This window comes from Bombina bombina, chromosome 6 (assembly GCF_027579735.1).
Source record: "Bombina bombina isolate aBomBom1 chromosome 6, aBomBom1.pri, whole genome shotgun sequence".
Lineage (NCBI taxonomy): Eukaryota > Metazoa > Chordata > Amphibia > Anura > Bombinatoridae > Bombina > Bombina bombina.
In genome coordinates this window covers 275,718,493-275,743,415 of record NC_069504.1, presented here as the reverse complement: position 1 = coordinate 275,743,415, position 24,923 = coordinate 275,718,493, and the positions used below count along the sequence as shown (strand labels likewise).

Genomic DNA, 24,923 nt, shown 5'->3' with positions numbered 1-24,923 from the left:
TGTATTTGTGTGTGTGTATATATATATATATATATATATATATATATATATATATATACACACACATATCTGTAAATACATATTTACACACATATATATATATATATATATATATATATATATATTATATAATACACATCTTTAGACATGTATTATACATGTAAAAAAAAAGGCAGGCAAAGGGCTTTAACATTGAAATACATGCATATACATGATGTATATGCATGTATTTCAATGTTAAAGCCCTTTGCCTGCCTTTTTTTTCTAACACCTGAGATCTTATATCTCATATTTTTTATTAGATAGTGTTGTTATGAGTGTAACTGTACTTTGCAATGCATTTTTGATGTGTTTTGTGCAACTTTTTTGTTTTGCAAAACAGTTCATCAGAGTTCTGAGGAAGCGGTAATAATTATAGCGTAAATCGTGATTGCGCGCACTTTACGTTCAACTTGAATGATGAGCGCTATACCGTTTTGCGCAAACACCCATGATACTTGACACTTATTTAATAACTACAGAGTAAAAGAGACCTAGGGTGTGCATGATTGGTCAGTGATGTGAGCAACACCTGCAGATGTGTTGTGATTCTGTTTCCTGGGCTACTAAAATGCAGTTATTGGGAGGATAACGCAGGGATCTTTAAATATGAAATAAGTAACTTTACTGTTCTTATACAATACTGTAACATATCTCTCAACATCTGGGGCTGGGGGACTCAGGAGGTTGATGAGGGGCCCGTCACCTTTTTGTATGTGGAGCTGTGTTGAGAGGGGTGGGATCATGGGTGGTTAGTGGGCAGGGTTTTGGGTGGTCAGTGGGCGTGTCTGGGTGGTCAGAGTCTGGGGGCTAAGGGAAATTCTGCTGCTAGAGATGTATGACTGTCTCAGAGGGACAGAGCTCAGAATCAGGGATTGTACCTCTAAATTTTGGACAGTTCAGTGGTCTGTAATAAATTCATTAGATGTATTAATTGATAATATTTGTATCTGAGCTTCAGCAACATGTGACCGTTTCAGAGGCCAAAATAAAAGTAAAATTGAGGAACTAAGTAATGCTTTTCTGTTATATTTAATAACACAAATGATTGCAAACAGGAAGTTTTCTGTAAATGAATAACAAAATAGCAAATGAAGAAGCCACATACTAAGGCATCTTACAAAAAGACTTAAAAGAAAATGCTGCTTGGTTGCTTTAGTAGTAGAATGCAGCCTAAAGGGACATCATTTAAACCTTCATTATTCAGACAGAACTTACAATTTTAAGAGACTTTTATATTTATTTATATATGTTATCAATAACAAGAGGCTTATATGTGCAGCCACCAATTAGCAGCAAGCTGATATTGTTTGTTTAAAGGCTCAACTAGATAAGTTTAGGGGCAGCAATTCACTACTGAGAGCTAGCTGGTGATTGGTGGTTACACGCATTTGCCTCTAGTCATTGGCTCACCTGATGTCTTCCTCTTGGGGCTGACTTTGGCTATGTGTTTAATCCATTTGTAAGGGTTAAAATGCGTTTATGTTCAATCAATAGTGCAATAATAAAATGCTCTAGTACATTAGATAATTGTTTTTCTACTTGAATATCCCTTTAATACCTGATCATACAAGTTAACATATAAAGAAAAAACAAAAGTGCAGAATTATTACTATATTTTCCAGTCCTGTGTAACGTTTTTGATGTTTGTGCTTGCAGTGTCCTTGGCATCTAGCACTGTTGGTTTGGCCGGGCAAGTTGTGCACACGGAGAGTACAGAGGTAGTGCTGACCTCTGACCCAGTAGTGGGATTTGGGATCCAGCTCCAGGGTAGCGTCTTTGCCACCGAGACGTTATCTTCTCCTCCTCTGATTTCCTATATTGATGTTGACAGCCCAGCTGAACGGTAAGTCCAGATCTACTTTATGACAAATCACTGAAACTGTGCTTGGGACCTTCTATAACTAAAATCTAAAACATACTGCCCTCAAACAGTTAACGTTACTGCCAAAAATTATTATTTAGATTTTTAGGTACTTTGTAGGAAGAAATTATTCTAAATAAATGTCCTAGAATTTAATTTAAAACACGTATATATCCCTTTTCCTCAAATTTAAATTCATAGAAATTACACAAAATTGAATATAACATAAAAGTCTTACAGAACATGAAAATTATATACACACACGGGCCTTAAAAAACAATAAAACTGTTCTTAATTAATAAAAATCAGGTAGCTATTTTATCAATTAAAAGGAAAATATCCAGGTACTTTCCACTACTTGGGTGAGATAAGATTACATATGCGGCGCAAGCTTCAGCGCAACTGCTGAAACCAACGCTGCCCGTAATATCACCTCGCACATTGGGGTATCACATATACGGTGCTGGCAGTTCATTAAGTGCCGTAAGTCGGATAAACTAGTGATGTCCAGAAATGAGCGTAAATACAAATTTCTGGAGTCGCCAGTGACTTACGGCACTTTAGAAACTGCCGGCGCCTAAGAAAATAAAAAAAAAAAGTAAAATCTCACGTAAGTCTAACCCGCCTCAAAAAAAAAAAAAACCTGACACTTAAAACCCCTATATCCGCCATCACCCCCATATCGGAACTAATAATAAATGTATTAACACCTAAACCGACAACCCCCCACAATGCAATATGCCTAATTAAACTATTAACCCCTAATCCGCCGTTCACACACATCGCAATCTACCTAATAAAAGTATTAACCCCTAAATCTGCCAACCCCAACATCACAAACTACCTAATAAATGTATTAACCCCTAATCCGCCATTCACCCACATTGCAAAGTCCCTATTAAAACTATTAACCCCTAATCCGCCATTAACCCACATCTCAACAAACCGTATAAATATATTAACCCCTAATCCGCCAAACCCACACAACGCAATATTCCTAATAAAACTATTAACCCCTAAACCGCAAAACCCACACAACGCAATAATCCTATTAAAACTATTAAACCCTAAACCGCCAAACCCCCACAATTCAAATAACTAATTCGATTACTAAGCCCCCTAACCTAACACCCCCTAAATTAACCCCAATTACCTAAATTAAAAAATACTGTTACAAACAATTAAAATACAAAAGCTAACATTACGTAAAAATAAAAAAACTAAGATTAAATTAATCTAAGATTACAAAAAAACTAAAAAATTCTAACATTACATAGAATAATAAACCAAATTATCAAAAATAAAAAAAATAAACATAATCCTTTGAAAATAAAAACACCCCCTAATCTAATGCTAAACTACCAATAACCCTTAAAAGGGCATTTTTTAGGGCACTGCCATAAATTAAACAGCTCTGTTACCTTAAAAAATACTAAGCTCCCCCTCTAACAGTAAACCCCCCAACCCACCAAAATAAAAAAACCTAGCACTAAAAAATCCTAAACTACCCATTGCCCCTAAAGGGGCATTTGTATGGGCATTGTCCTTAAAAGGGCATTCAGCTCTTTTTCAAAGGCCCATTAAATCCTTAATCTAAAAAAAACAAACCCCCAAAAAATTTAAAATAAAGCCTAAGGCCCCTATTTAAGAAAGTCTGGCGGACCTGATCCGACAGTGCGGATCAGGTCCGCCAGACCTTGCTGAATATGGCGAGCAATACGCAGCTGCACTTGGCTTCTCATTTCTGTGTTCCGGGACTACAAGGGCAGGATTTTGGCCAATCACACAATAAGATTGAACATATTTACTGTGAATCCTTCAACTGTCCCTATACTTCCTGATCATAAGCAGGTTACTCCAAGGTGTAAATTGTTAACATATTAAAGGCCATTAGTAGTAAAGCTTCACAGGATAATTCCATAATACAGCAATGCGTTTTACCCCTTAGGCTTTTGCAAGCTGTGTTTGGTTTCTCTAGTGCGACATTTATATCGTCTTGAGTCCATTTCTGTTGGCCAAAGTAATATCATAGTGTTTTGTTTTGTTTTTTAAAGATATATACACATTCACCTCAACCATTAAAACAGTGTAATCTGATCACAATTTCTCCTGAAAAATACTAGGCAATGCTAACATAAATGATGCCTTTAATGAAACCATTACAATGCCCTATGAACATATATAGAAACCTTATCCACAATGTATAAACTCATAGGCCCATAACTAATAGTGACAAATGATTGACAGCTTTTAGGCAGCGTTCGTTTCATTCCTCATTTTACACCAGCAGTGCTATAATTATTTGTGCACAGAACTGGCCCTGCCCTGCTTCTCACTTTCTTGTTGTTTCTGCGATCTGGGTTCTGCCACCTACAGCCAGTGTGGGCTTCTCTACAGATAGGAGGGGATAAAAGGGACAGTAAAGTCAAATTAAACTCTCATGATTCAGATAGAGCACGCTACAAACAACTTTCTAATTTACTTTTATTATCAATTTTTCTCCCTTGCTATCTATTTTTGAAAAGCAGGGATGTAGGCTTAGGAGCCAGACCATTTCTGGAGCACTATATGGCAGCGGTTTTGCAAGAATGTTATCAATTTGCAAGAGCATTAGATGGCAGCACTATTTCCTGCCATTTAGTGCTCCAGATGCCTACATAGGTATCTCTTAACCCCTTAAGGACACTGCTTCAGTTTGCTCCATGACAGAATAATTCCGTCATTGGTCCTTAAGTGGTTAAACACAGAAATCTCCTAGTAGTGCATTTCTGCTCCTTCAACAAAAGATGCCAAGAGAATGAAGCACATTTGACAATATAAATAAATTGGAAAGTTGTTTAAAATGATATGCTCTATCTGAATCAAAAACATGTGGGATTCAGGTCCCTTTAACGACTGAAGGAAGAATTGCATAGCAAACAGTACTGGTTCTACTGGTTGTTTATGTGAATTTGTCACTAATTTTCTGCTTATTAATGAGTATTCTTTATGACTAACCAGGTTTGGTCAATAGCTTGTGCCCTTGATGTTAAAAAAATAAATACAAATTAGCAATGCTAGTGCCTGTGTTCATACAGGAACCTCTTCTAGGTCTGCATTTTGACTGCTAGTGCTAATAATCATCACTTGCTTAAACGGACATTGTACTCTAGATTTTTCTTTGCATAAATGTTTTGTAGATTATCCATTTATAAAGCCTATGCAGGTTGTTTTTTTTATGTAGAGTTTTGCTTATTTTTAAATAACATTATGCTGATTTTCAGACTCCTAACCAAGCCCTAAAGTTTTAGGAGAATTATGATGTATACCTACTCCAGCTTGCTCCTGTTTATGTAAAGAATCTACTCTTTTCATATGCAGAGGAAGGGGGAGTGTCTGCTTTTTTTTGCTATAGAACCACTTTCAGTGGGTGTTCCAGCTAACCTTTTCAACAGAGCTAAACTGGGAGCTTCTAAGTAAGTTTTTAAACAGTTTTATACTGGATTTTTAGATCAGTATCTGTGCATCTTATTCTTTATAGTAGTGTCTATTACATGCAGTTATATGAAACTTGGTGTATACTGTCCCTTTAATGCTAAGGGTTGTATCATGCACAACAAACTCCCCCTGCTCTCTCACACACGCACATATTTATATATATAATAAATTAGAGTGTGTTTTATAACTATATTGGTCCTTTAAGGCGATTTGGATATGTTACACATTGTGTAATGACTGCAAGTTGATATTTTCCTTTTGATCAATAAAATAACAGATTGTTACTGTATTTCAGGTGTTTTTTTTTTTTAAAAAGTGACAACATATAGGAATTGAGGGAGACATTCCTGTGTATATATTTTTTATGTTCTATAAAGCTTTTATGTTATATTGAATTTTGTATGACTCTTGCTAGGCACATCGGGGTAGGTATTCCATAAGTAACTTTATTTCCCATATATCAGAAGATTCACAGAATTCTTAAAATAGTGTAGTAATATTTTCCCCTTTTCTTGTAATTTAACTGTTACAAATTGTAGGTTATCCACTTCTGTTGAGTTTCTATAAAGTAGTGGGTGTTGCCATATTGTAACTTAGTTTTACTAGATTTATAAGCCCGTTCTTATTTTATAACTGCTGCTGAGGCGAGTTAGGAACAATTGTAAATTAAGTAAAAACAGACATTGGTTGACTCAGAAACGCGTTTCTGGTTTTATTTTTTTTTTGTTAAAGTACGTTTTTAACTTACCACTTGCTGTCATTTAATCATTTACCATCTACACCATTTTTGAATGGTATAAGAACATTTTGGGACACAGTATCCTGATCCATCCCATTGTTGTTGGAGCTTTGCCGGAGGCCAGTCTGCTGGATGACTGTTTGATTCCAGTCTGCGCTACTTGCACCAAGAGCGGTGCTTACTTAAATGTTAGTGAAACGTTTTATGTACATCTTACAAGTATATACAATACTAGGCCATGTGGCGCTTCTGTTTCCGCTCATCTTCCACAGAGAGCCCATTTCTTTATAGAAACTAAAACTTTACACTTATTTATTTAATAGTTAAACAGCTAATATAATAAAACAAAATACATCACATAAATATTCTCAGTCTATTTTTATGTAAAGTACCTAATTATATCTAGCATTTATTCTGTGTTTAATGTCCCTTTAAATGCCGGGCTTATTTGTGTCCCCATTTTGACCCTGCATAGAAGCTGAAGGTGTACCAGTTTGTTAGTATGCAGCAATGCCCCCTCATGTACACTGACTAAACCTCATCTCAGCATATTGTATTATAAGCTAGTAAACCACTTCACAAACACAAAGGGAAAAATAAAAACAAAAAGTATGACATTTCTAGACGTGATTATTACCAATATTCAGTTTTCACGTTTGTTGGTGATTTATTTTTTTCTCCCATGGAAATGTCCGGGGGTCTTTAAAGGAATAGTAAACCCAAATATTTTCTTTCATGATTCAGATAGAGCATGCAATTTTTAGCAACTTTCTAATTTACTCCTATTATACATTTTTCTTCATTCTCTTGGTATCTGTATTTGAAAAAGCAGGAATGAAAGCTTTGGAGCCTGCCTATTTTTGGTTAAGAACCCTGGATACGGCTTGCTGATTGCACAACCTAAAATGGTCCGGCTCCAAAGATTTTATTCCTGCTTTTTTAAATTAAGATAGCAAGAGAACAAAGAAAAATTGATAATATGAGTAAATTAGAAAGTTGCTTAAAATTGCATGCTCTATCTGAATCATGAAAGAAAAAATTTGGGTTTTGTATCCCTTAAGAACACGTAAATAATCCAGCGAGCCTCAAGGCAAACTTTAAAAATTCTTTATTCTGGAGGGAAGCACTGCAGTTAGCGTTGTACGTCCATTTGAACCTGATTATAATCGCGATGATTCTGACAAAGAGTGGGACCTGGTTTGGGAGGAAGGTAGAAGACGTTAACACCAAATAGCTTGGGCCAAACCTTCCTTCTAATTTCCTGGTTTAGGAACCCCCCTTTAGTCACTGCAACTTCTCTTAGCGTCTGTATATCCACAGGGTCAGACATTAGCGCTTCATGTATCCGTACGGCTTTCTGTTTGCGCCACTTGAAATCCAATGCTCTTACTGGCTAATAAGGCCAATTCCAACATATGTATTAGTGGAGAGCGTCGCATCTGTATAAGCCTCACTCCGGAGCCCCTCCCGCTGTCCCCGGCCCTTCCCTCCGGCCATGTGTAGCTACCAGCTGTTCTTAAACCCAACGCCAACCATTTGTATTTAGTATCCCTTTAACTTTATTTCTAAACTAAAATATATTTTGCAGCAAATTACCCAGTTTTGCTTTCTAAACTTTTTGGGTGGTTATAAATGATGGTGGATCTTTGACTCTGCATGAAGCACATAATTACATTTCTGCCTTGACAATAAAATATCATGTCTCTTGATCTGGTATGATATTAGCAAGCTCCAGCGGCTTTTTCATGCAGTCTGTACCACTGGGAGGCCAGAGGTGATATTAATTACAAAAGGTTTGTGTTAAAAGGTCTCTCTCATAGCTTTAATATTGTCTATGCCATTGGGGAAATATAATCAGGCTGCACTGTGTGTGGGTTATAATCACAGAAAATACTAGCGATTCATTATTAAACAAGACTTCATTTCATTGGATTTTATATAATTATACATTTGTGTGCATTTTATATGAGTGGACTGTGTAATAGGTGTACATTGCAGCATTACATTTCTATTAAAAGGACAATTAACTGATGTGTACAACTACAGTAATATGGTTACTACTCACAGAACTATTGTTTGTATACACCTGTATCTGCAGCTCTCTTTAAAGCTGCTTTCTTATTTTAACTTAGAATCCAGTTGGTAAACTGTGCATTTTATACTGGGCGCCGCCATCTTGTAGCTTGTGTATTGTTGTATCATGTGATAGGGGCGGGGCAGATTTACAGACCTGTGATGTTAATGGCTTTTAGACAGCTGCACTTTTCACTTCAGTTTAACTCACATAATAGAGAGCAGAAGTGTTACAGTTTTTTGCACAGTTTACAAAATTCAGATAGAGCATGAAATTTGAAGCAACTTTCTAAATGACTCCTATCAATTTTTCTTCGTTCTCTTGCTATCTTTATTTTAAAAGCAGGAATTTAAAGCTTAGGAGCCCGCCCATTTTAAGTTCAGCACCCAATAAGCAAGCATAACCCAGGTTCTCAACCAAAAATGGGCCAGCTCTTTAGCTTACATTCCTGCTTTTTAAATAAAGATAGCAAGACAACGAAGAAAAATTTATAATAGTAGTAAATTAGAAACTTGCTTAAAATTGCATGCTCTATCTGAATCATTAAAGAAAAAAAATGGGTTTAGTGTCCCTTTAATCCCTGAAATCCCTGTTCTTTATAAATATGTAAAGCACTTTGTGTGATTTTACCATCAGTTACATTATTGATATTACTACAATTCACACTTCTTGAAGCAAGCAATAATTATAAATTGTAAGTCACACTTGACTGTTTCACAACTGACTGTTGGTGTTGTCAGCAATATCACTGCTGGAGCATGTAGTGTTAAATTAAAGAACCTTTATTAAAACACCCATTTACATATCTAAAACATGTTATTTCTGATATTTATCAATCTTTGCACAGTGTATTTCTTCCACACCATGGATTTGTTTATTGGTTTTCTGTCTAAATTTCAGACATCATATTCCATCTAGAGAACCACATTTGTAATAAATCATTTTACACAACATTAGGGAAATTCAGATCCAGAGCAAGATATCTTATTTGCAAACATATATACATGTAGCTCGGTCAGAGTTTTAAATTCTGCCGTATATACTCTGGTCCTTTCTGGGGGACAGAGGAGAAACTGTGTTTAGAGGTAATTTCCTAGGCAAAATTAACCATTTTATGGGGCATTTCATTTTTAGTTTCTTGTCCTTTTAGCATAGTTCATTGCATTATGTGTACCTAGTAGATGCTTTTGATTATACCTGCATCTGCTTTAAACTAAAAATATCACTGCACATGTTTTATTTATTTATTTTAATCAAATAATTGTTTAACAAACTGCCAACAAAAGTATGAAAATTAGATCTGCAAAGAACAGGGAAACTTACAGATAAAGTCTAATGATAAACAATCTGATGGCAGAGGGTGCTTAGAAGTTTTTGTTTGTTGATGAACATGTTTAGTAGTGGATTAGATAGATTTTCACCCTCTAATTCACTGTTCCCTGTCTACTAACAACAAAATGAAAAATAACAAAGTATGTAATAAATCATGACTTAAAGGGACAGTGTAGTCAAAATTAAACTTTCATGATTCAGATAGGACATGCAATTTTAAACAACTTTCTCCAACATTGGTGTGTCCGGTCCACGGCGTCATCCTTACTTGTGGGATATTCTCTTCCCCAACAGGAAATGGCAAAGAGTCCCAGCAAAGCTGGTCACATGATCCCTCCTAGGCTCCGCCCACCCCAGTCATTCTCTTTGCCGTTGCACAGGCAACATCTCCACGGAGATGGTTAAGAGTTTTTTGTAGTTTTATTCTTCTATCAAGTGTTTGTTATTTTAAAATAGTGCTGGTATGTACTATTTACTCTGAAACAGAAAAGGATGAAGATTTCTGTTTGTAAGAGGAAGATGATTTTTAGCAGACAGTAACTAAAATCGATTGCTGTTTCCACACAGGACTGTTGAGATGAAGTAACTTCAGTTGGGGGAAACAGTTAGCAGTCTTTTCTGCTTAAGGTATGACTAGCCATATTTCTAACAAGACCATGTAATGCTGGAAGGCTGTCATTTCCCCTCATGGGGACCGGTAAGCCATTTTCTTAGTTAAACATAAAAGAATAAAGGGCTTCAAAAAGGGCTTAAAAACTGGTAGACATTTTTCTGGGCTAAAACAATTGCTTTACTAGGCATATTATGCAGATTCTAACTAATTATTGGTATTATAATCTTGGGGAACGTTTAGAAAAACGGCAGGCACTGTGTTGGACACCTTTTTCAGATGGGGGCCTTTCTAGTTATAGACAGAGCCTCATTCTGGGACTGTATAGGGGTTAAATGTAAAAACGGCTCCGGTTCCGTTAATTTAAGGGTTAAAGCTCTGAAATTTGGTGTGCAATACTTTTAATGCTTTAAGACACTGTGGTGAAATTTTGGTGAATTTTGAACAATTCCTTCATACTTTTTCACATATTCAGTAATAAAGTGTTTTCAGTTTGAAATTTAAAGTGACAGTAACGGTTTTATTTTAAAACGTTTTTTGTGCTTTGTTGACAAGTTTAAAGTGAAGGTAAAGTTTTGACTTTCTGCAAGGATTATTTAATCTATCACCTTTTAAAATAAACTGTCGCTAACTTATTTTTTTTTTAACCTTACATATTTCGTTAGTAAATGTATTTGGTTCTCCCCTACCGTTCCGTTAAAGCTCCGCCCACGATCCATTTCCTGTTTGTTTGTATAGAGCGTGCTTACAATGCTCGTGCCCGGACAAGTTAACCAGTGCGCATGCGGCAATCCTCGACGACGGTGCACAATGCGCATGCGTTAATGCTTGTTATAAACACGCTTGCTACGTATTGATGGTTTTGTTAGTAAACTTGCGCTAAACGGGGCCGCGCCAGGGAGAGGAAGGAATCTTACGCATGCGCAGAGCTTAGAAGATAGCGGTGACGTCAAATGACGGCCGCCTAACGGCCAGCAAGTCAATTGGCTGTTCTGAAAACGTGACCAGCAGGATAAAAAAAAAATATATCACGGGTTGAATCGTAAGCTTGTTAGATTGCGACTAAAACCTGATAAAACTACGAATAAAGGTAAACATTTAAATTTTCATGAATGAAAGTGCCATTGATTTGTGCTGTATTGCTGATATTTGCATAGTAATACAGCAAACTTTACTTTCAATTTAAGCCTGTTTAACATGTCTGTACCATCAGATAAGCTATGTTCTATATGTATGAAAGCCAATGTGTCTCCCCATTTAAATTTATGTGATAATTGTGCCATAGTGTCCAAACAAAGTAAGGACAGTAATGCAACAGATAATGATATTGCCCAAGATGATTCCTCAAATGAGGGGAGTAAACATGATACTACATCATCCCCTACTGTGTCTACACCAGTTATGCCCACACAGGAGGCCCCTAGTACATCTAGTGCGCCAATACTTATTACCATGCAACAATTAACGGCTATAATGGATAACTCCATAGCAAATCTTTTATCCAAAATGCCTACTTATCAGAGAAAGCGCGATTGCTCTGTTTTAAACACTGAAGAGCAAGAGGACGCTGATGATAACTGTTCTGACATACCCTCACACCAATCTCAAGGGGCCATGATGGAGGTTTTGTCTGATGGAGAAATTTCAGATTCAGGAAAAATTTCTCATCAAGCTGAACCTGATGTTGTGACATTTAAATTTAAATTAGAACATCTCCGCGCACTGCTTAAGGAGGTGTTATCTACTCTGGATGATTGTGACAATTTGGTCATTCCAGAGAAATTATGTAAGATGGACAAGTTCCTAGAGGTTCCGGTGCCCCCCGACGCTTTTCCTATACCCAAGCGGGTGGCGGACATAGTAAATAAAGAGTGGGAAAGGCCCGGCATACCTTTTGTTCCCCCCCCTATATTTAAGAAATTATTTCCTATAGTCGACCCCAGAAAGGACTTATGGCAGACAGTCCCCAAGGTCGAGGGGGTGGTTTCTTCTCTAAACAAACGCACTACTATTCCTATCGAAGATAGTTGTGCTTTCAAAGATCCTATGGATAAGAAATTAGAGGGTTTGCTTAAAAAGATTTTTGTACAGCAAGGTTACCTTCTACAACCAATTTCATGCATTGTTCCTGTCACTACGGCAGCGTGTTTCTGGTTCGAGGAACTAAAAAATCGCTCAGTAAAGAATCTTCGTATGAGGAGGTTATGGACAGAGTTCAAGCACTTAAATTGGCTAACTCTTTTGTTTTAGATGCCGCTTTGCAATTAGCTAGATTAGCGGCGAAAAATTCAGGGTTTGCTGTCGTGGCGCGCAGAGTGCTTTGGCTAAAGTCTTGGTCAGCGGATGTGTCTTCCAAGACAAAATTGCTTAACATTCCTTTCAAAGGTAAAACATTATTTGGACCTGATTTGAAAGAGATTATTTCAGACATCACTGGGGGAAAGGGCCACGCCCTCCCACAGGATAGGTCTTTTAAGGCTAATAATAAGCCTAATTTTCGTCCCTTTCGCAGAAACGGACCAGTCTCTAATTCTGTATCCTCTAAGCAAGAGGGTAATACTTCACAACCCAAACCAGCCTGGAAACCAATGCAAGGCTGGAACAAGGGTAAGCAGGCTAAGAAGCCTACCACTGCTACCAAAACAGCATGAAGGGATAGCCCCCGATCCGGGACCGGATCTAGTGGGGGGCAGACTTTCTCTCTTTGCTCAGGTTTGGGCAAGAGATGTTCAGGATCCTTGGGCGCTAGAAATAGTTTCTCAAGGTTATCTCCTGGAATTCAAGGAACTACCCCCAAGGAGAAAGTTCCACAGGTCTCAATTATCTTCAAACCAAATAAAGAGACAGGCATTCTTACATTGTGTAGAAGACCTGTTAAAGATGGGAGTGATACATCCAGTTCCAATAAGAGAACAAGGAATGGGATTTTATTCCAATCTGTTCATAGTTCCCAAAAAAGAGGGAACATTCAGACCAATTTTGGATCTAAAGATCCTAAACAAATTTCTCAGGGTACCATCGTTCAAAATGGAAACTATTCGAACGATCCTACCTACTATCCAGGAAAATCAATTTATGACTACCGTGGATTTAAAGGATGCGTACCTACATATTCCTATCCACAAGGAACATCATCAGTTCCTAAGGTTCGCTTTTCTGGACAAGCATTACCAGTTTATGGCACTTCCATTTGGATTAGCCACTGCTCCAAGGATTTTCACAAAGGTACTAGGGTCCCTTCTAGCGGTTCTAAGACCAAGGGGCATTGCAGTAGTACCTTACTTGGACGACATCCTGATTCAAGCGTCGTCCCTGTCAAAAGCAAAGGCTCATACGGACATCGTCCTAGCCTTTCTCAGATCTCACGGATGGAAGGTGAACAAAGAAAAAAGTTCTCTGTCCCCGTCAACAAGAGTTCCCTTCTTGGGAACAATAATAGATTCCTTAGAAATGAGGATTTTTCTGACAGAGGTCAGAAAATCAAAACTTCTAAGCTCTTGTCAAGTACTTCATTCTGTTCCTCGTCCTTCCATAGCGCAGTGCATGGAAGTAATAGGATTGATGGTTGCAACAATGGACATAGTTCCTTTTGCACGAATTCATCTAAGACCATTACAACTGTGCATGCTCAGACAGTGGGATGGGGATTATACAGACTTGTCTCCGACGATTCAAGTAGATCAAAAGACCAGAGATTCACTCCGTTGGTGGCTGACCCTGGACAATCTGTCACAGGGAATGAGCTTCCGCAGACCAGAGTGGGTCATTGTCACGACCGACGCCAGCCTAGTGGGCTGGGGCGCGGTCTGGGAATCCCTGAAAGCTCAGGGTCTATGGTCTCGGGAAGAGTCTCTTCTCCCGATAAACATTCTGGAACTGAGAGCGATATTCAATGCTCTCAGAGCTTGGCCTCAACTAGCAAAGGCCAAATTCATAAGGTTTCAGTCAGACAACATGACGACCGTTGCATATATCAATCATCAGGGGGGAACAAGGACTTCCCTGGCGATGAAAGAAGTGACCAAGATAATTCAATGGGCAGAGGATCACTCCTGCCACTTGTCTGCGATCCACATCCCAGGAGTGGAAAATTGGGAAGCGGATTTTCTGAGTCGTCAGACATTCCATCCGGGGGAGTGGGAACTCCATCCGGAAATCTTTGCCCAAATAACTCAATTATGGGGCATTCCAGACATGGATCTGATGGCGTCTCGTCAGAACTTCAAGGTTCCTTGCTACGGGTCCAGATCCAGGGATCCCAAGGCGACCCTAGTAGATGCACTAGTAGCACCTTGGACCTTCAACCTAGCTTATGTATTCCCACCGTTTCCTCTCATCCCCAGGCTGGTAGCCAGGATCAATCAGGAGAGGGCCTCGGTGATCTTGATAGCTCCTGCGTGGCCACGCAGGACTTGGTATGCAGACCTGGTGAATATGTCATCGGCTCCACCATGGAAGCTACCTTTGAGACAGGACCTTCTTGTTCAGGGTCCATTCGAACATCCGAATCTGGTTTCCCTCCAACTGACGGCTTGGAGATTGAACGCTTGATTTTATCAAAGCGTGGGTTTTCAGATTCTGTAATAGATACTCTGATTCAGGCTAGAAAGCCTGTAACTAGAAAAATTTACCATAAAATATGGAAAAAATATATCTGTTGGTGTGAATCTAAAGGATTCCCATGGAGCAAGATAAAAATTCCTAAGATTCTATCCTTTCTACAAGAAGGTTTGGAGAAAGGATTATCTGCAAGTTCTCTGAAGGGACAGATCTCTACTTTATCTGTTTTACTTCACAAAAGACTGGCAGCTGTGCCAGATGTTCAAGCATTTGTTCAGGCTCTGGTTAGGATCAAGCCTGTTTACAGACCTTTGACTCCTCCCTGGAGTCTAAATCTAGTTCTTTCTGTTCTTCAAGGGGTTCCGTTTGAACCCTTACATTCCGTAGATATTAAGTTATTATCTTGGAAAGTTTTGTTTTTGGTTGCAATTTCTTCTGCTAGAAGAGTTTCAGAGTTATCTGCTCTGCAGTGTTCTCCGCCCTATCTGGTGTTCCATGCAGATAAGGTGGTTTTGCGTACTAAGCCTGGTTTTCTTCCGAAAGTTGTTTCCAACAAAAATATTAACCAGGAGATAGTTGTACCTTCTTTGTGTCCGAATCCAGTTTCAAAGAAGGAACGTTTGTTACACAATTTGGACGTAGTCCGTGCTCTAAAATTCTATTTAGAGGCTACTAAAGATTTCAGACAAACATCTTCCTTGTTTGTTGTTTATTCTGGTAAAAGGAGAGGTCAAAAAGCGACTTCTACCTCTCTTTCCTTTTGGCTTAAAAGCATTATCCGATTGGCTTATGAGACTGCCGGACGGCAGCATCCTGAAAGAATCACAGCTCACTCCACTAGTGCTGTGGCTTCCACATGGGCCTTCAAGAACGAGGCTTCTGTTGACCAGATATGTAAGGCAGCGACTTGGTCTTCACTGCACACTTTTGCCAAATTTTACAAATTTGATACTTTTGCTTCTTCGGAGGCTATTTTTGGGAGAAAGGTTTTGCAAGCCGTGGTGCCTTCCATTTAGGTGACCTGATTTGCTCCCTCCCTTCATCCGTGTCCTAAAGCTTTGGTATTGGTTCCCACAAGTAAGGATGACGCCGTGGACCGGACACACCAATGTTGGAGAAAACAGAATTTATGCTTACCTGATAAATTACTTTCTCCAACGGTGTGTCCGGTCCACGGCCCGCCCTGGTTTTTTTAATCAGGTCTGATGAATTATTTTCTCTAACTACAGTCACCACGGTATCATATGGTTTCTCCTATATATATTTCCTCCTGTCCGTCGGTCGAATGACTGGGGTGGGCGGAGCCTAGGAGGGATCATGTGACCAGCTTTGCTGGGACTCTTTGCCATTTCCTGTTGGGGAAGAGAATATCCCACAAGTAAGGATGACGCCGTGGACCGGACACACCGTTGGAGAAAGTAATTTATCAGGTAAGCATAAATTCTGTTTTCCAATTTACTTTTATCATCAAATTTGCTTTGTTCTCTTGGTGTTCTTAGATTAAAGCTAAACCTAGGTAGGCTCATATGCTAATTTTAAGCCCTTGAAGGCCACCATTTATCTCAATGCATTTGACAGTTTTTCACAGCTAGAGGGCATTAGTTGATGTGTGCCATATAGATAACATTGTGCTCACGCCCGTGGAGTTACTTATGAGAGGGCGTTGATTGGCTAAAATGCAAGTCTGTCAAAAGAACTGAAATAAGGGGGCAGTCTGCAGAGGCTTAGATACAAGGTAATCAGAGAGGTAAAAGGTTTATTAATATAATCGTGTTGGTTATGCAAAACTAGGGAATGGGTAATAAGGGATTATCTATCTTTTTAAACAATAATAATTCTGGAGTAGACTGTCCCTTTAACTGTTAATTTTAACTATCTGTATCTAGATGTGGCGTTCTTCAAGTAGGAGACAGAGTGATAGCAATTAATGGCGTACAGACAGAGGACAGCACTTTCGAAGAGGCCAATCAGCTGTTAAGAGATTCGGCTATTGCCGGCAAAGTGACGCTGGAAATTGAATTTGATGTTGCAGGTTAGCAGACAACTTATCATGCTGCTGTCTCTGGTTGTGCCTGTATATAAAGAGTATTTGCTTCTGTAATCTGTTTATAAACTGCTCATGATCTCTTACAGAGTCTGTGATACCGAGCAGTGGGACATTTCATGTTAAACTACCAAAGAAACACAATGTGGAACTGGGCATCACCATAAGCTGTAAGTACTTCATGTCAAGTAGGAACCCCTTAAATGCCACAGCTTTCAGCTAATATGTTAATACATCCCAGTCTGTAGAAGACAATTACTGCTGGTTTATGCCACTTTATGCTTAGTTGCAAAATGTGAATGTTAAACCTACATTTTAGACCATTTAAAATAAATCAGATAACTCCTGTGAGACTTAAATGACTTGCTTAATAAATGAACCAGGGGAGAGATAAATAGGCCAGTAATGTCATTAGGAGAATTGAAAGGAAATGTTAACATGCAGAAAAGGCTCCGGGAAAACTATGCAACTGTTAAAAGAACAGGGAAATTAATGAATAAAGAGAAGGTCAGGTACTGAAAATAGATATAGATTGCTGAGACTTAAAGCACTATAAAAAAAGTGCTCCTCCTTTAGTTAAAAAAATAAGTATATATATATATATATATATATATATATATATCAAAGCAAACATGAATAGAAATAGCTTGTGTTAAAAAACTGCAAAAAACGTACTTGTTTTCTTGCAAAACGAGCTCTTAGAAATTCTCAGTGTTGCTCCTATTAAGTATAAGCCACTGCTTAATCTGTTTAACTGTTATAATAAAAAAGCACTGTTATATCCCTTTAAGTATGAAGGATAGTCTACAATTAACTCAGTTCTGCTGTATGTATAGTCAAATACGTGATTTATAATTTAGGTATAAGTTTGGTGTAAATCAACGCTTTGAGTGTTTAGGAAACACAATTTGCAGGGTTTTCCTATTTTAGAACAATAAATGGATGGAGGTCCTTTGCTTATGAAAACCACTGTGTAGGATGATGCACCTCCTAATGGACATTAACTGTACACAGATATTTAAATTTTAAGCATTGTAGCACTTACATTATTGCAGCATACCACCTTTGATTTGAAGTAATCGGAAAGTCTTGCTCAAAATACTGTTCTCTCTTCACAGGATAGAGTAAGAGCTTTGTCAAAACAACTGCCAACACGCGTTTAACCCCCATATACTGTGTCCTCTAGGGGATTCATTCGATGTTGCTTGCTCATGTCCTGCTAGGGTTGCCACACAGCCAGTATTTTACTGACATGGCCAGTATTTTAAGGTGCAGGTCAATATAAATAACATAGAAAAGCTTTATTTCTGAGCGTGTAAGAAACAAATTCTAAACAAATAATCCTTTAAAATCAGTCATTGCATTTTTAGTTTCTGATTTATGCTGAGTAATAATTTATGCAAATATGTTAATGAGCATAGTCAGTAATTTTTTTTTCTTTAAAAAAAGGTGGCAACCCAACCCTATGTCCTGCACACGTACTGCAGGTCCCTCACATTTCTGCATTATATAAGATCTATGTGTGGTTTTCTTACACTCCAAATTATACATTAAAAAAAAATCAAAAATGTTTTTAGAAATAATCATAGTAGAATTGACATAAAATGTGATTACAAATCATTTACTGCATTTTCTATGTATGTTGCACAGCTCCTTCAAGTAGAAAATCAGGAGATCCCCTTGTCATTTCAGACATTAAGAAAGGAAGTGTTGCACATCGGTGAGTAAACATCTTATTTATTTAACATTATTTGCAAACCAGAAGGTCTATCTAGGCCTCCATATTTTATTGTAAGTCTAGGTTGAATTAACCCTGAGGATAGTCCTATGCATATACCAGTTGTTCTCTGATTTTCTATGTTTATGATTGATATTCTGAGAGGCTTTAAACCAAGCCCTTGATTCTCTACCCTGAATTATTCATCTGTCTCTTCCATTTGCAAGTTTCTGTCTGTTCAATAATCATTTAAGTAATATTAATAATACCATAAATACCCTCATTTGAAAAGGCTGGAACCCTAAATAAAATTTAGACTTTGTATTAGCTGTAGTGACACGTTACTAAAACAAGCCCGATGTATTACACATCACCTTTGCAGCACTGGAACACTGGAACTTGGAGATAAGTTACTTGCCATAGACAACATCCGTTTAGACAACTGCTCAATGGAAGATGCCGTTCAGATCCTACAGCAATGTGAAGAACTGGTGAAGCTGAAAATCCGAAAAGATGAAGATAACTCAGGTAAGCAGAAAACTGAAAGGTTACAGCCATAAGTGTGCGCCCAGGCAGACCCTAATGCAGCCGACCCAAGACTTAGCTGAATGACACAACCGTGTGATTTGTACCAGTGCACTGCTGTCACCTAGGGCCACTTGGAACTATTAATACTTGCAAGCCCCTCACTATTCAATCTACTGGAAGCAAGAGGGAAAGTGCAGACAGGGGTCATTGGCATCAGGAGCCCGGGGCAGGCCCCGCCCACTAGATTAGGATTTAATTTACTCATTGCTGTAGCTGCCATCATACTTTAATTTGAGCACTGCATGGTGGTAGTAGTCACCATGTCCTGCACAGTTTTCAGCATGATGTCAACAGCTTCAGTAGCACAAGGAGGCAATATGTTAATGCCCCTGGTAGTTACTGACTCCCAGCACTGCAGCAGAAATCCTGCATGTAGAGGCTTTAAAGGGACGTGAAACCCAATTTTTTTATTTCATGATTTAGATAGAGAATACGATTTTAAACAACTTTCCAATTTACTTCTATTATCTATTTTGTTTCCTTTTCTTAGTATCTTTTTTTGAAGAAACAGCAATGCACATGGGTGAGCCAATAACATGAGGCATGCATGTGCAGCCACCAATCAGCAGCTCCTGAGCCTATCTAGATATGATTTTCAACAAAGGATACCAAGATAACGAAACAAATTAGATGATAGAAATTAATTGGAAAGTTGTTTAAAATTGTATGCTTTCTCTGAATCATGAAAGAAAAAAAAAATGGGTTTCATGTCCCTTTAAGTTCTCTGGTTTACAATTTATACTTTGTGTGTCTGTTTATCACTACAAGGAAATGTTGGTATTTTGTGTCATATTTGTTGAGTATGTGCCTTTAAGTAAAGTTCTCCCCTTTACACGTTATTTTCTTTGGTTTTATTTTCATTACAATGGATTAAAATGAACGTCATTTCTTTTCACATATTTTTTCACCTAAAAAAACAATATCTCTGGGTGCAAACCCTAAATAAATCTGCTGCTCACACCTATAGTTACAATAGTTTCCATTGCAGAATGTGCATATCTGTATTATTGCAAAACTTCTAACTGATCACAATTGTTTAAATTATCTGATTAATGCTTTGTTCTGCATATGTATAGACATTGATTTGTGATATATGCACCAAGCAGGTGTTGGTAGGAGGTGGTTGATGTTGGTGTGAAAGGTGAGTGTATACTGATTTAAATAGGTGAGTTATCGCAGACTATTTGTAATTAGAGTTTGAGTTACTAATGTGAGGTGCATGGGAATAGAAACACTGAATGGGTGAATAACTGATGATAATGAGATATAGGAGATGCATCACTGCTGTGTACCTGCACAAAGCAATTTTATTACAGTGTTTTCATGTGTATGAAACTGAAGGGAGAAACAGTTTATTTGTCATTTTAAAGCAAAATCATGGAACCTGTGAGCATTGCTTGTATCTCACTGCCCACAGAATAAAAACCATATGGGATCTTCTGTTCCAGGCAATAAATATATGCAATGAGAAATGATGACATAAAAACAATAATATAAAAACAATGAATATAAGCAGTAGTACAATGTAGATAGGGTATCCCAGGCCAACGGTACATAAAATCCAGATCCAATAAGTGTCCAAATAATGTCCAACAGATAATGATGTCCAAAATTAAGTGTCCAAATTGTGAGAGTCACAAAAAGTCTAAAATGGTGGAAATAGCAAAACTGATGTGGTGAAGTAAAAAATGGTGAAGTAAAAAAAGGTGAAAAAATGTTGTATGATGAAAAAATATATGTTAGTGAAAAAATAAAAATACATATGACCGATTCTCTAATGTGAAGCTGCAAGATAATTCTATGCATATGACCGATTCTCTAATGTGAAGCTGCAAGATAATTCTATGCATATGAAAGCCATGATGTGGTAATTAAAAATAGTATATATAGTAATGATCAGTTCCGACACTGTGCAATTTCAAACCGTAGTGAATAAGAGTTGTTGAAAATCAGCTGTCAAGTAAGCGAATGCTGTTAAAGGGGTGGATTTTTGAGCCAATGAGAGTATAAAAGCTTATACACACCCCTCAATCAATACATCTGATGAGGCCCCGACACTCAGCCCTATGTGGGAGGGGAGAAACGCGTCATGATTGAGCATGCACAGGAGGTGAACAGCTGTGAACAAACCAGCGAAATTTGAATTCGTATAACAACGCTGAAGCGTACATGGCGGTGAGCAAGTGAAGAAGCCGAAAGCAAACAATGAACATTTCAGGTTGATCCAACTGGAAAGCAGGTACAGCTGAGATTATTTGTTTATAAGGCTGGATAGTCTTGCGGTGGACGGCCTGGTCTGTCCTGCCATGGTACATAGTGCGTTGTTTATTCTAATGATTCAGTTGCCGATGGAGCCAGTCATATGCACAGCATGAATGAGCACAGCAGAAAGGTGTTACCATATTGCATTGATACCTGAAGGAATTACACTTACCAGAGCGTGTTTTAAACACTAAGTGTCTGGACTTTTAATATCCTTTAACAAGTAGGACACTTGCAATTTTTGGGGCCCCGTGTAAATTTAAATGGACTATATGGAAGTCAACTTTGACACATAGTTCATATTTTTATGGTCGCATAACATCACAGCTGAAATATTTTGTTACTGTTGCATTTTGGCTTGTCAGCCGGCCGGCTTGTTCTAATGTTTATGTAATTCATTAGGTTGTAGTTGCACGGTTTTAGGAATAGGGTGGAGGGTAGACGGCCTGTTAAAACTGTTTGAGTCTCATGATAATAAAAGCTTTTGATAGACCTTTGGTGCAGCCAGTGTCCCGCTTTGATTGACTTAGATATATGTTCAATCCTTTCTTTTTAAGTTGCATTTGTATATATATATATATATATATATATAATGTAAAACACTCAAAAATTGCAGTGAGAAAATCAGTGGTGAAAAATGGAAAACAAACTCCTTCAAATGTGATCCTAGTAGTGGTCGTGTCTTTGCATCTTATTGTTGAAATGTCCTATTATTGTCTTGAAAAAGGCCTCACAGGGGCCGAAACGCGTCGACAGTGGGTAAGCAGATTTCCAATTATTGTATTTTTTATCTATATGGTCTATACTATGTTATTTTATTTTTTTAGGACATTTCAACAATAAGATGCAAAGACACGACCACTACTAGGATCACATTTGAAGGATTGTTTGTTTTCCATTTTTCACCACTGATTTTCTCACTGCAATTTTTGAGTGTTTTACATTATATATATATATATATATATATATATTCATTTTTATTTTTATTTTTTCACTAACATATATTTTTTCATCATACAATATTAACTTTTTCCTCACATTTTTTAACCTTTTTTTACTTCACCATTTTTTACTTCACGTTGGCCTGGGATACCCTATCTACATTGTACTACTGCTTATATTCATTGTTTTTATGTTATTGTTTTTATGTCATCATTTCTTGTTGTAATAAATTAATAATTTTATTTAATCTCATCTCTATTATGGGATTCTAATTTTTATCATGGGAATTTTTATAATGGAAATTTAAGATTTGGTCAGCACATTTATTTTATACATTACCCAGCCTATTAGGCCCTTTATACATTTTCTAATTATTTGACAGTCTATTTGAGGCCAGCTAGGAGGCCTCACGAATAAAGCTAGAGGGTAATTTAACCTGTGGCGCTTATTCTATCCTTTGCAATAAATATATGCCTCATTAACACTGACAATCCCCCCTTTATAGATTTACATGCTAGAGTTAAAGAACACACCCATGTATGTATAATATATATATATTTATGTATATATATATATATTAATGTGTGTATATATATATATATGTATATATATATATATATATATATATATGTGTGTGTGTGTGCGTGTGTGCCTTAGTAATATATATTAATTCCAAAGGAAAGTACATTACTAAACCAAGCCTGGGATTTGTTAAACGTGGTATGTAGATATAAAACAACTGAATCCATGAATCTCACATAATACTGAAATTATATATTTTTCTGAAAAGGGAAATTAAAGTATTAAAGTATTAATCCTTTATTACAAAGGTCTTACATATAGAATGTTTAAATTGCATACTTTGCCGTCTTTGGACATATCCTTAAACAGCTTCTTTAGTGTTTATTTTATTTCCTTTGCTGTAGCCTATTAGGAAACATTCTAAAGGAGATCTTACACTAATCAAGCAATCACTGTGTAGAATGCTTTAGAGTCAGGGTTCTGGATACTGCATGATCTACTATATCCTCTCTCTGGGGTCAGCAGAATAGCCACAATTTCTAGAATTACTTTTAAGGAAATGGGCAGAATACACAATAAAATTACATTTAAAGGGGCTTGAAACCTAAAAAAAAGTATTTCATAATTCAAATAGCACATATAATTTTAAGCATCTTTCCAATTTACTTATTTTATCTAATTTACTTTGTTTATATGGTATCCTTTGTAGAAAAACATACCTAGGTAGGCTCATGAGCTAGCTGTTGATTGGTGCATGTACATATATGCTTCTTGTCATTGGCTCACCAATGTGTTCAGCTAGCTCCCATTAGTGAATTGCTGCTTCTTCAAGAAAGGATACAAAGAGAATGAAGCAAAATTAAGAAATTAAGTAAATTAGACAGTTGTTTACAAATTATTGGTCTTATCGTAATCATGAAAGAAGAAAAATGGGTTTCACGTCCCTTTTAATTGCTTGTTTTTTAATTTAAATAGTAAAACATGTAATGAAGAATTAAATCATGCCCAACAGAATTAGTTTTTTACACCAATCCTAATATGTTTATTCTTGTTTAAATTAATACAATGAGTAGAATATATTGCAAAGTGATTTACATCACTAAAGGTATAAAAAAAAATGAAAAAGATTCTCTGTATTTTTCTATTCATGGCAGAACCTCTGATGTGGAAAATATAAATTGCCATAGTAAATTTGTCTTTTTGGCAGCCTACACGGTGATGACATGTTGACTAATAAAGATGCAAAGCAGTTAATCTCCTAACCGTCTGTAATTAATTATAAATTATCTCAGCAGTGAGATTGAGACACAAGACCAGTTATATCCGTTTTGTCACTTGCTATAGATGAACAGGAGAGCACTGGAGCTATCATTTACACAGTGGAACTGAAGCGATATGGGGGCCCGCTGGGTATTACTATATCTGGCACGGAAGAACCCTTTGATCCAATTATCATCTCGAGTCTCACTAAAGGTGGATTAGCGGAGAGGTAATGTACTATATGATCATTAAGACTTGTATGTGCAACATATTACTTACATTTCTTGGTAATGATCTGACGTTTTCACAACCTTAGCCATAATTAGCCATTGTGGTGCTTATATTTTATTTTTTATATGAAAAGAATATCCTTTTTAAAAAAAATTTTTTTTTATTTATATTATTTCTTCATGGGTGTTTTAGCTGTACCTAATATAAGCAGAACATTCAAATTATTGAGCATATAGTAAGTACTGCTTTATCACAAACTGTATTATTTTATTTCATATTCATATTACACCTGATGACTGCATAGAAATAAAATAAATAACTACTGAACATATTTATAATTAGTTGAATGGACAGTGAATCCTCTGAAAATGTTTGTGTGTTTTTGCTGTTCCCAGTTATGGAAAATACATTCACATCATCTTCTTGTGTTCCCTACTGACTGCTATATATGTTTATACAGTCGGGTATGTGTAAATGTGAGGGAGCTAATTATGAAACGCATATTTAAAATATCTTTTTCCATTTCCTGCTTAGCCCATCTGTCAGATAAGTCTGAAAACATACACACACACACATATATTAGCCCATCTGTCAGATAAGTCTGTAAACATACACACACACACACACACATACATATATATATTAGCCCATCTGTCAGATAA

At 37.1% G+C, this 24,923-nt stretch overlaps 1 protein-coding gene across 10 annotated transcripts in view; it reads left to right on the top strand.

Annotated features, from left to right (window-relative positions):
• The window catches only part of GRIP1 (glutamate receptor interacting protein 1), a 920,176-nt gene that overhangs the window by 814,872 nt on the left and 80,381 nt on the right, over positions 1-24,923 (top strand). For all 10 annotated transcript variants that reach the window (XM_053716876.1, XM_053716872.1, XM_053716874.1 and 7 more), the window contains 6 exons: positions 1,699-1,885; positions 16,582-16,727; positions 16,829-16,909; positions 18,390-18,459; positions 18,839-18,984; positions 24,115-24,259. In XM_053716876.1, the coding sequence (XP_053572851.1) occupies positions 1,699-1,885; positions 16,582-16,727; positions 16,829-16,909; positions 18,390-18,459; positions 18,839-18,984; positions 24,115-24,259 (775 nt within the window). The remainder of the gene's footprint in view (positions 1-1,698; positions 1,886-16,581; positions 16,728-16,828; positions 16,910-18,389; positions 18,460-18,838; positions 18,985-24,114; positions 24,260-24,923) is intronic.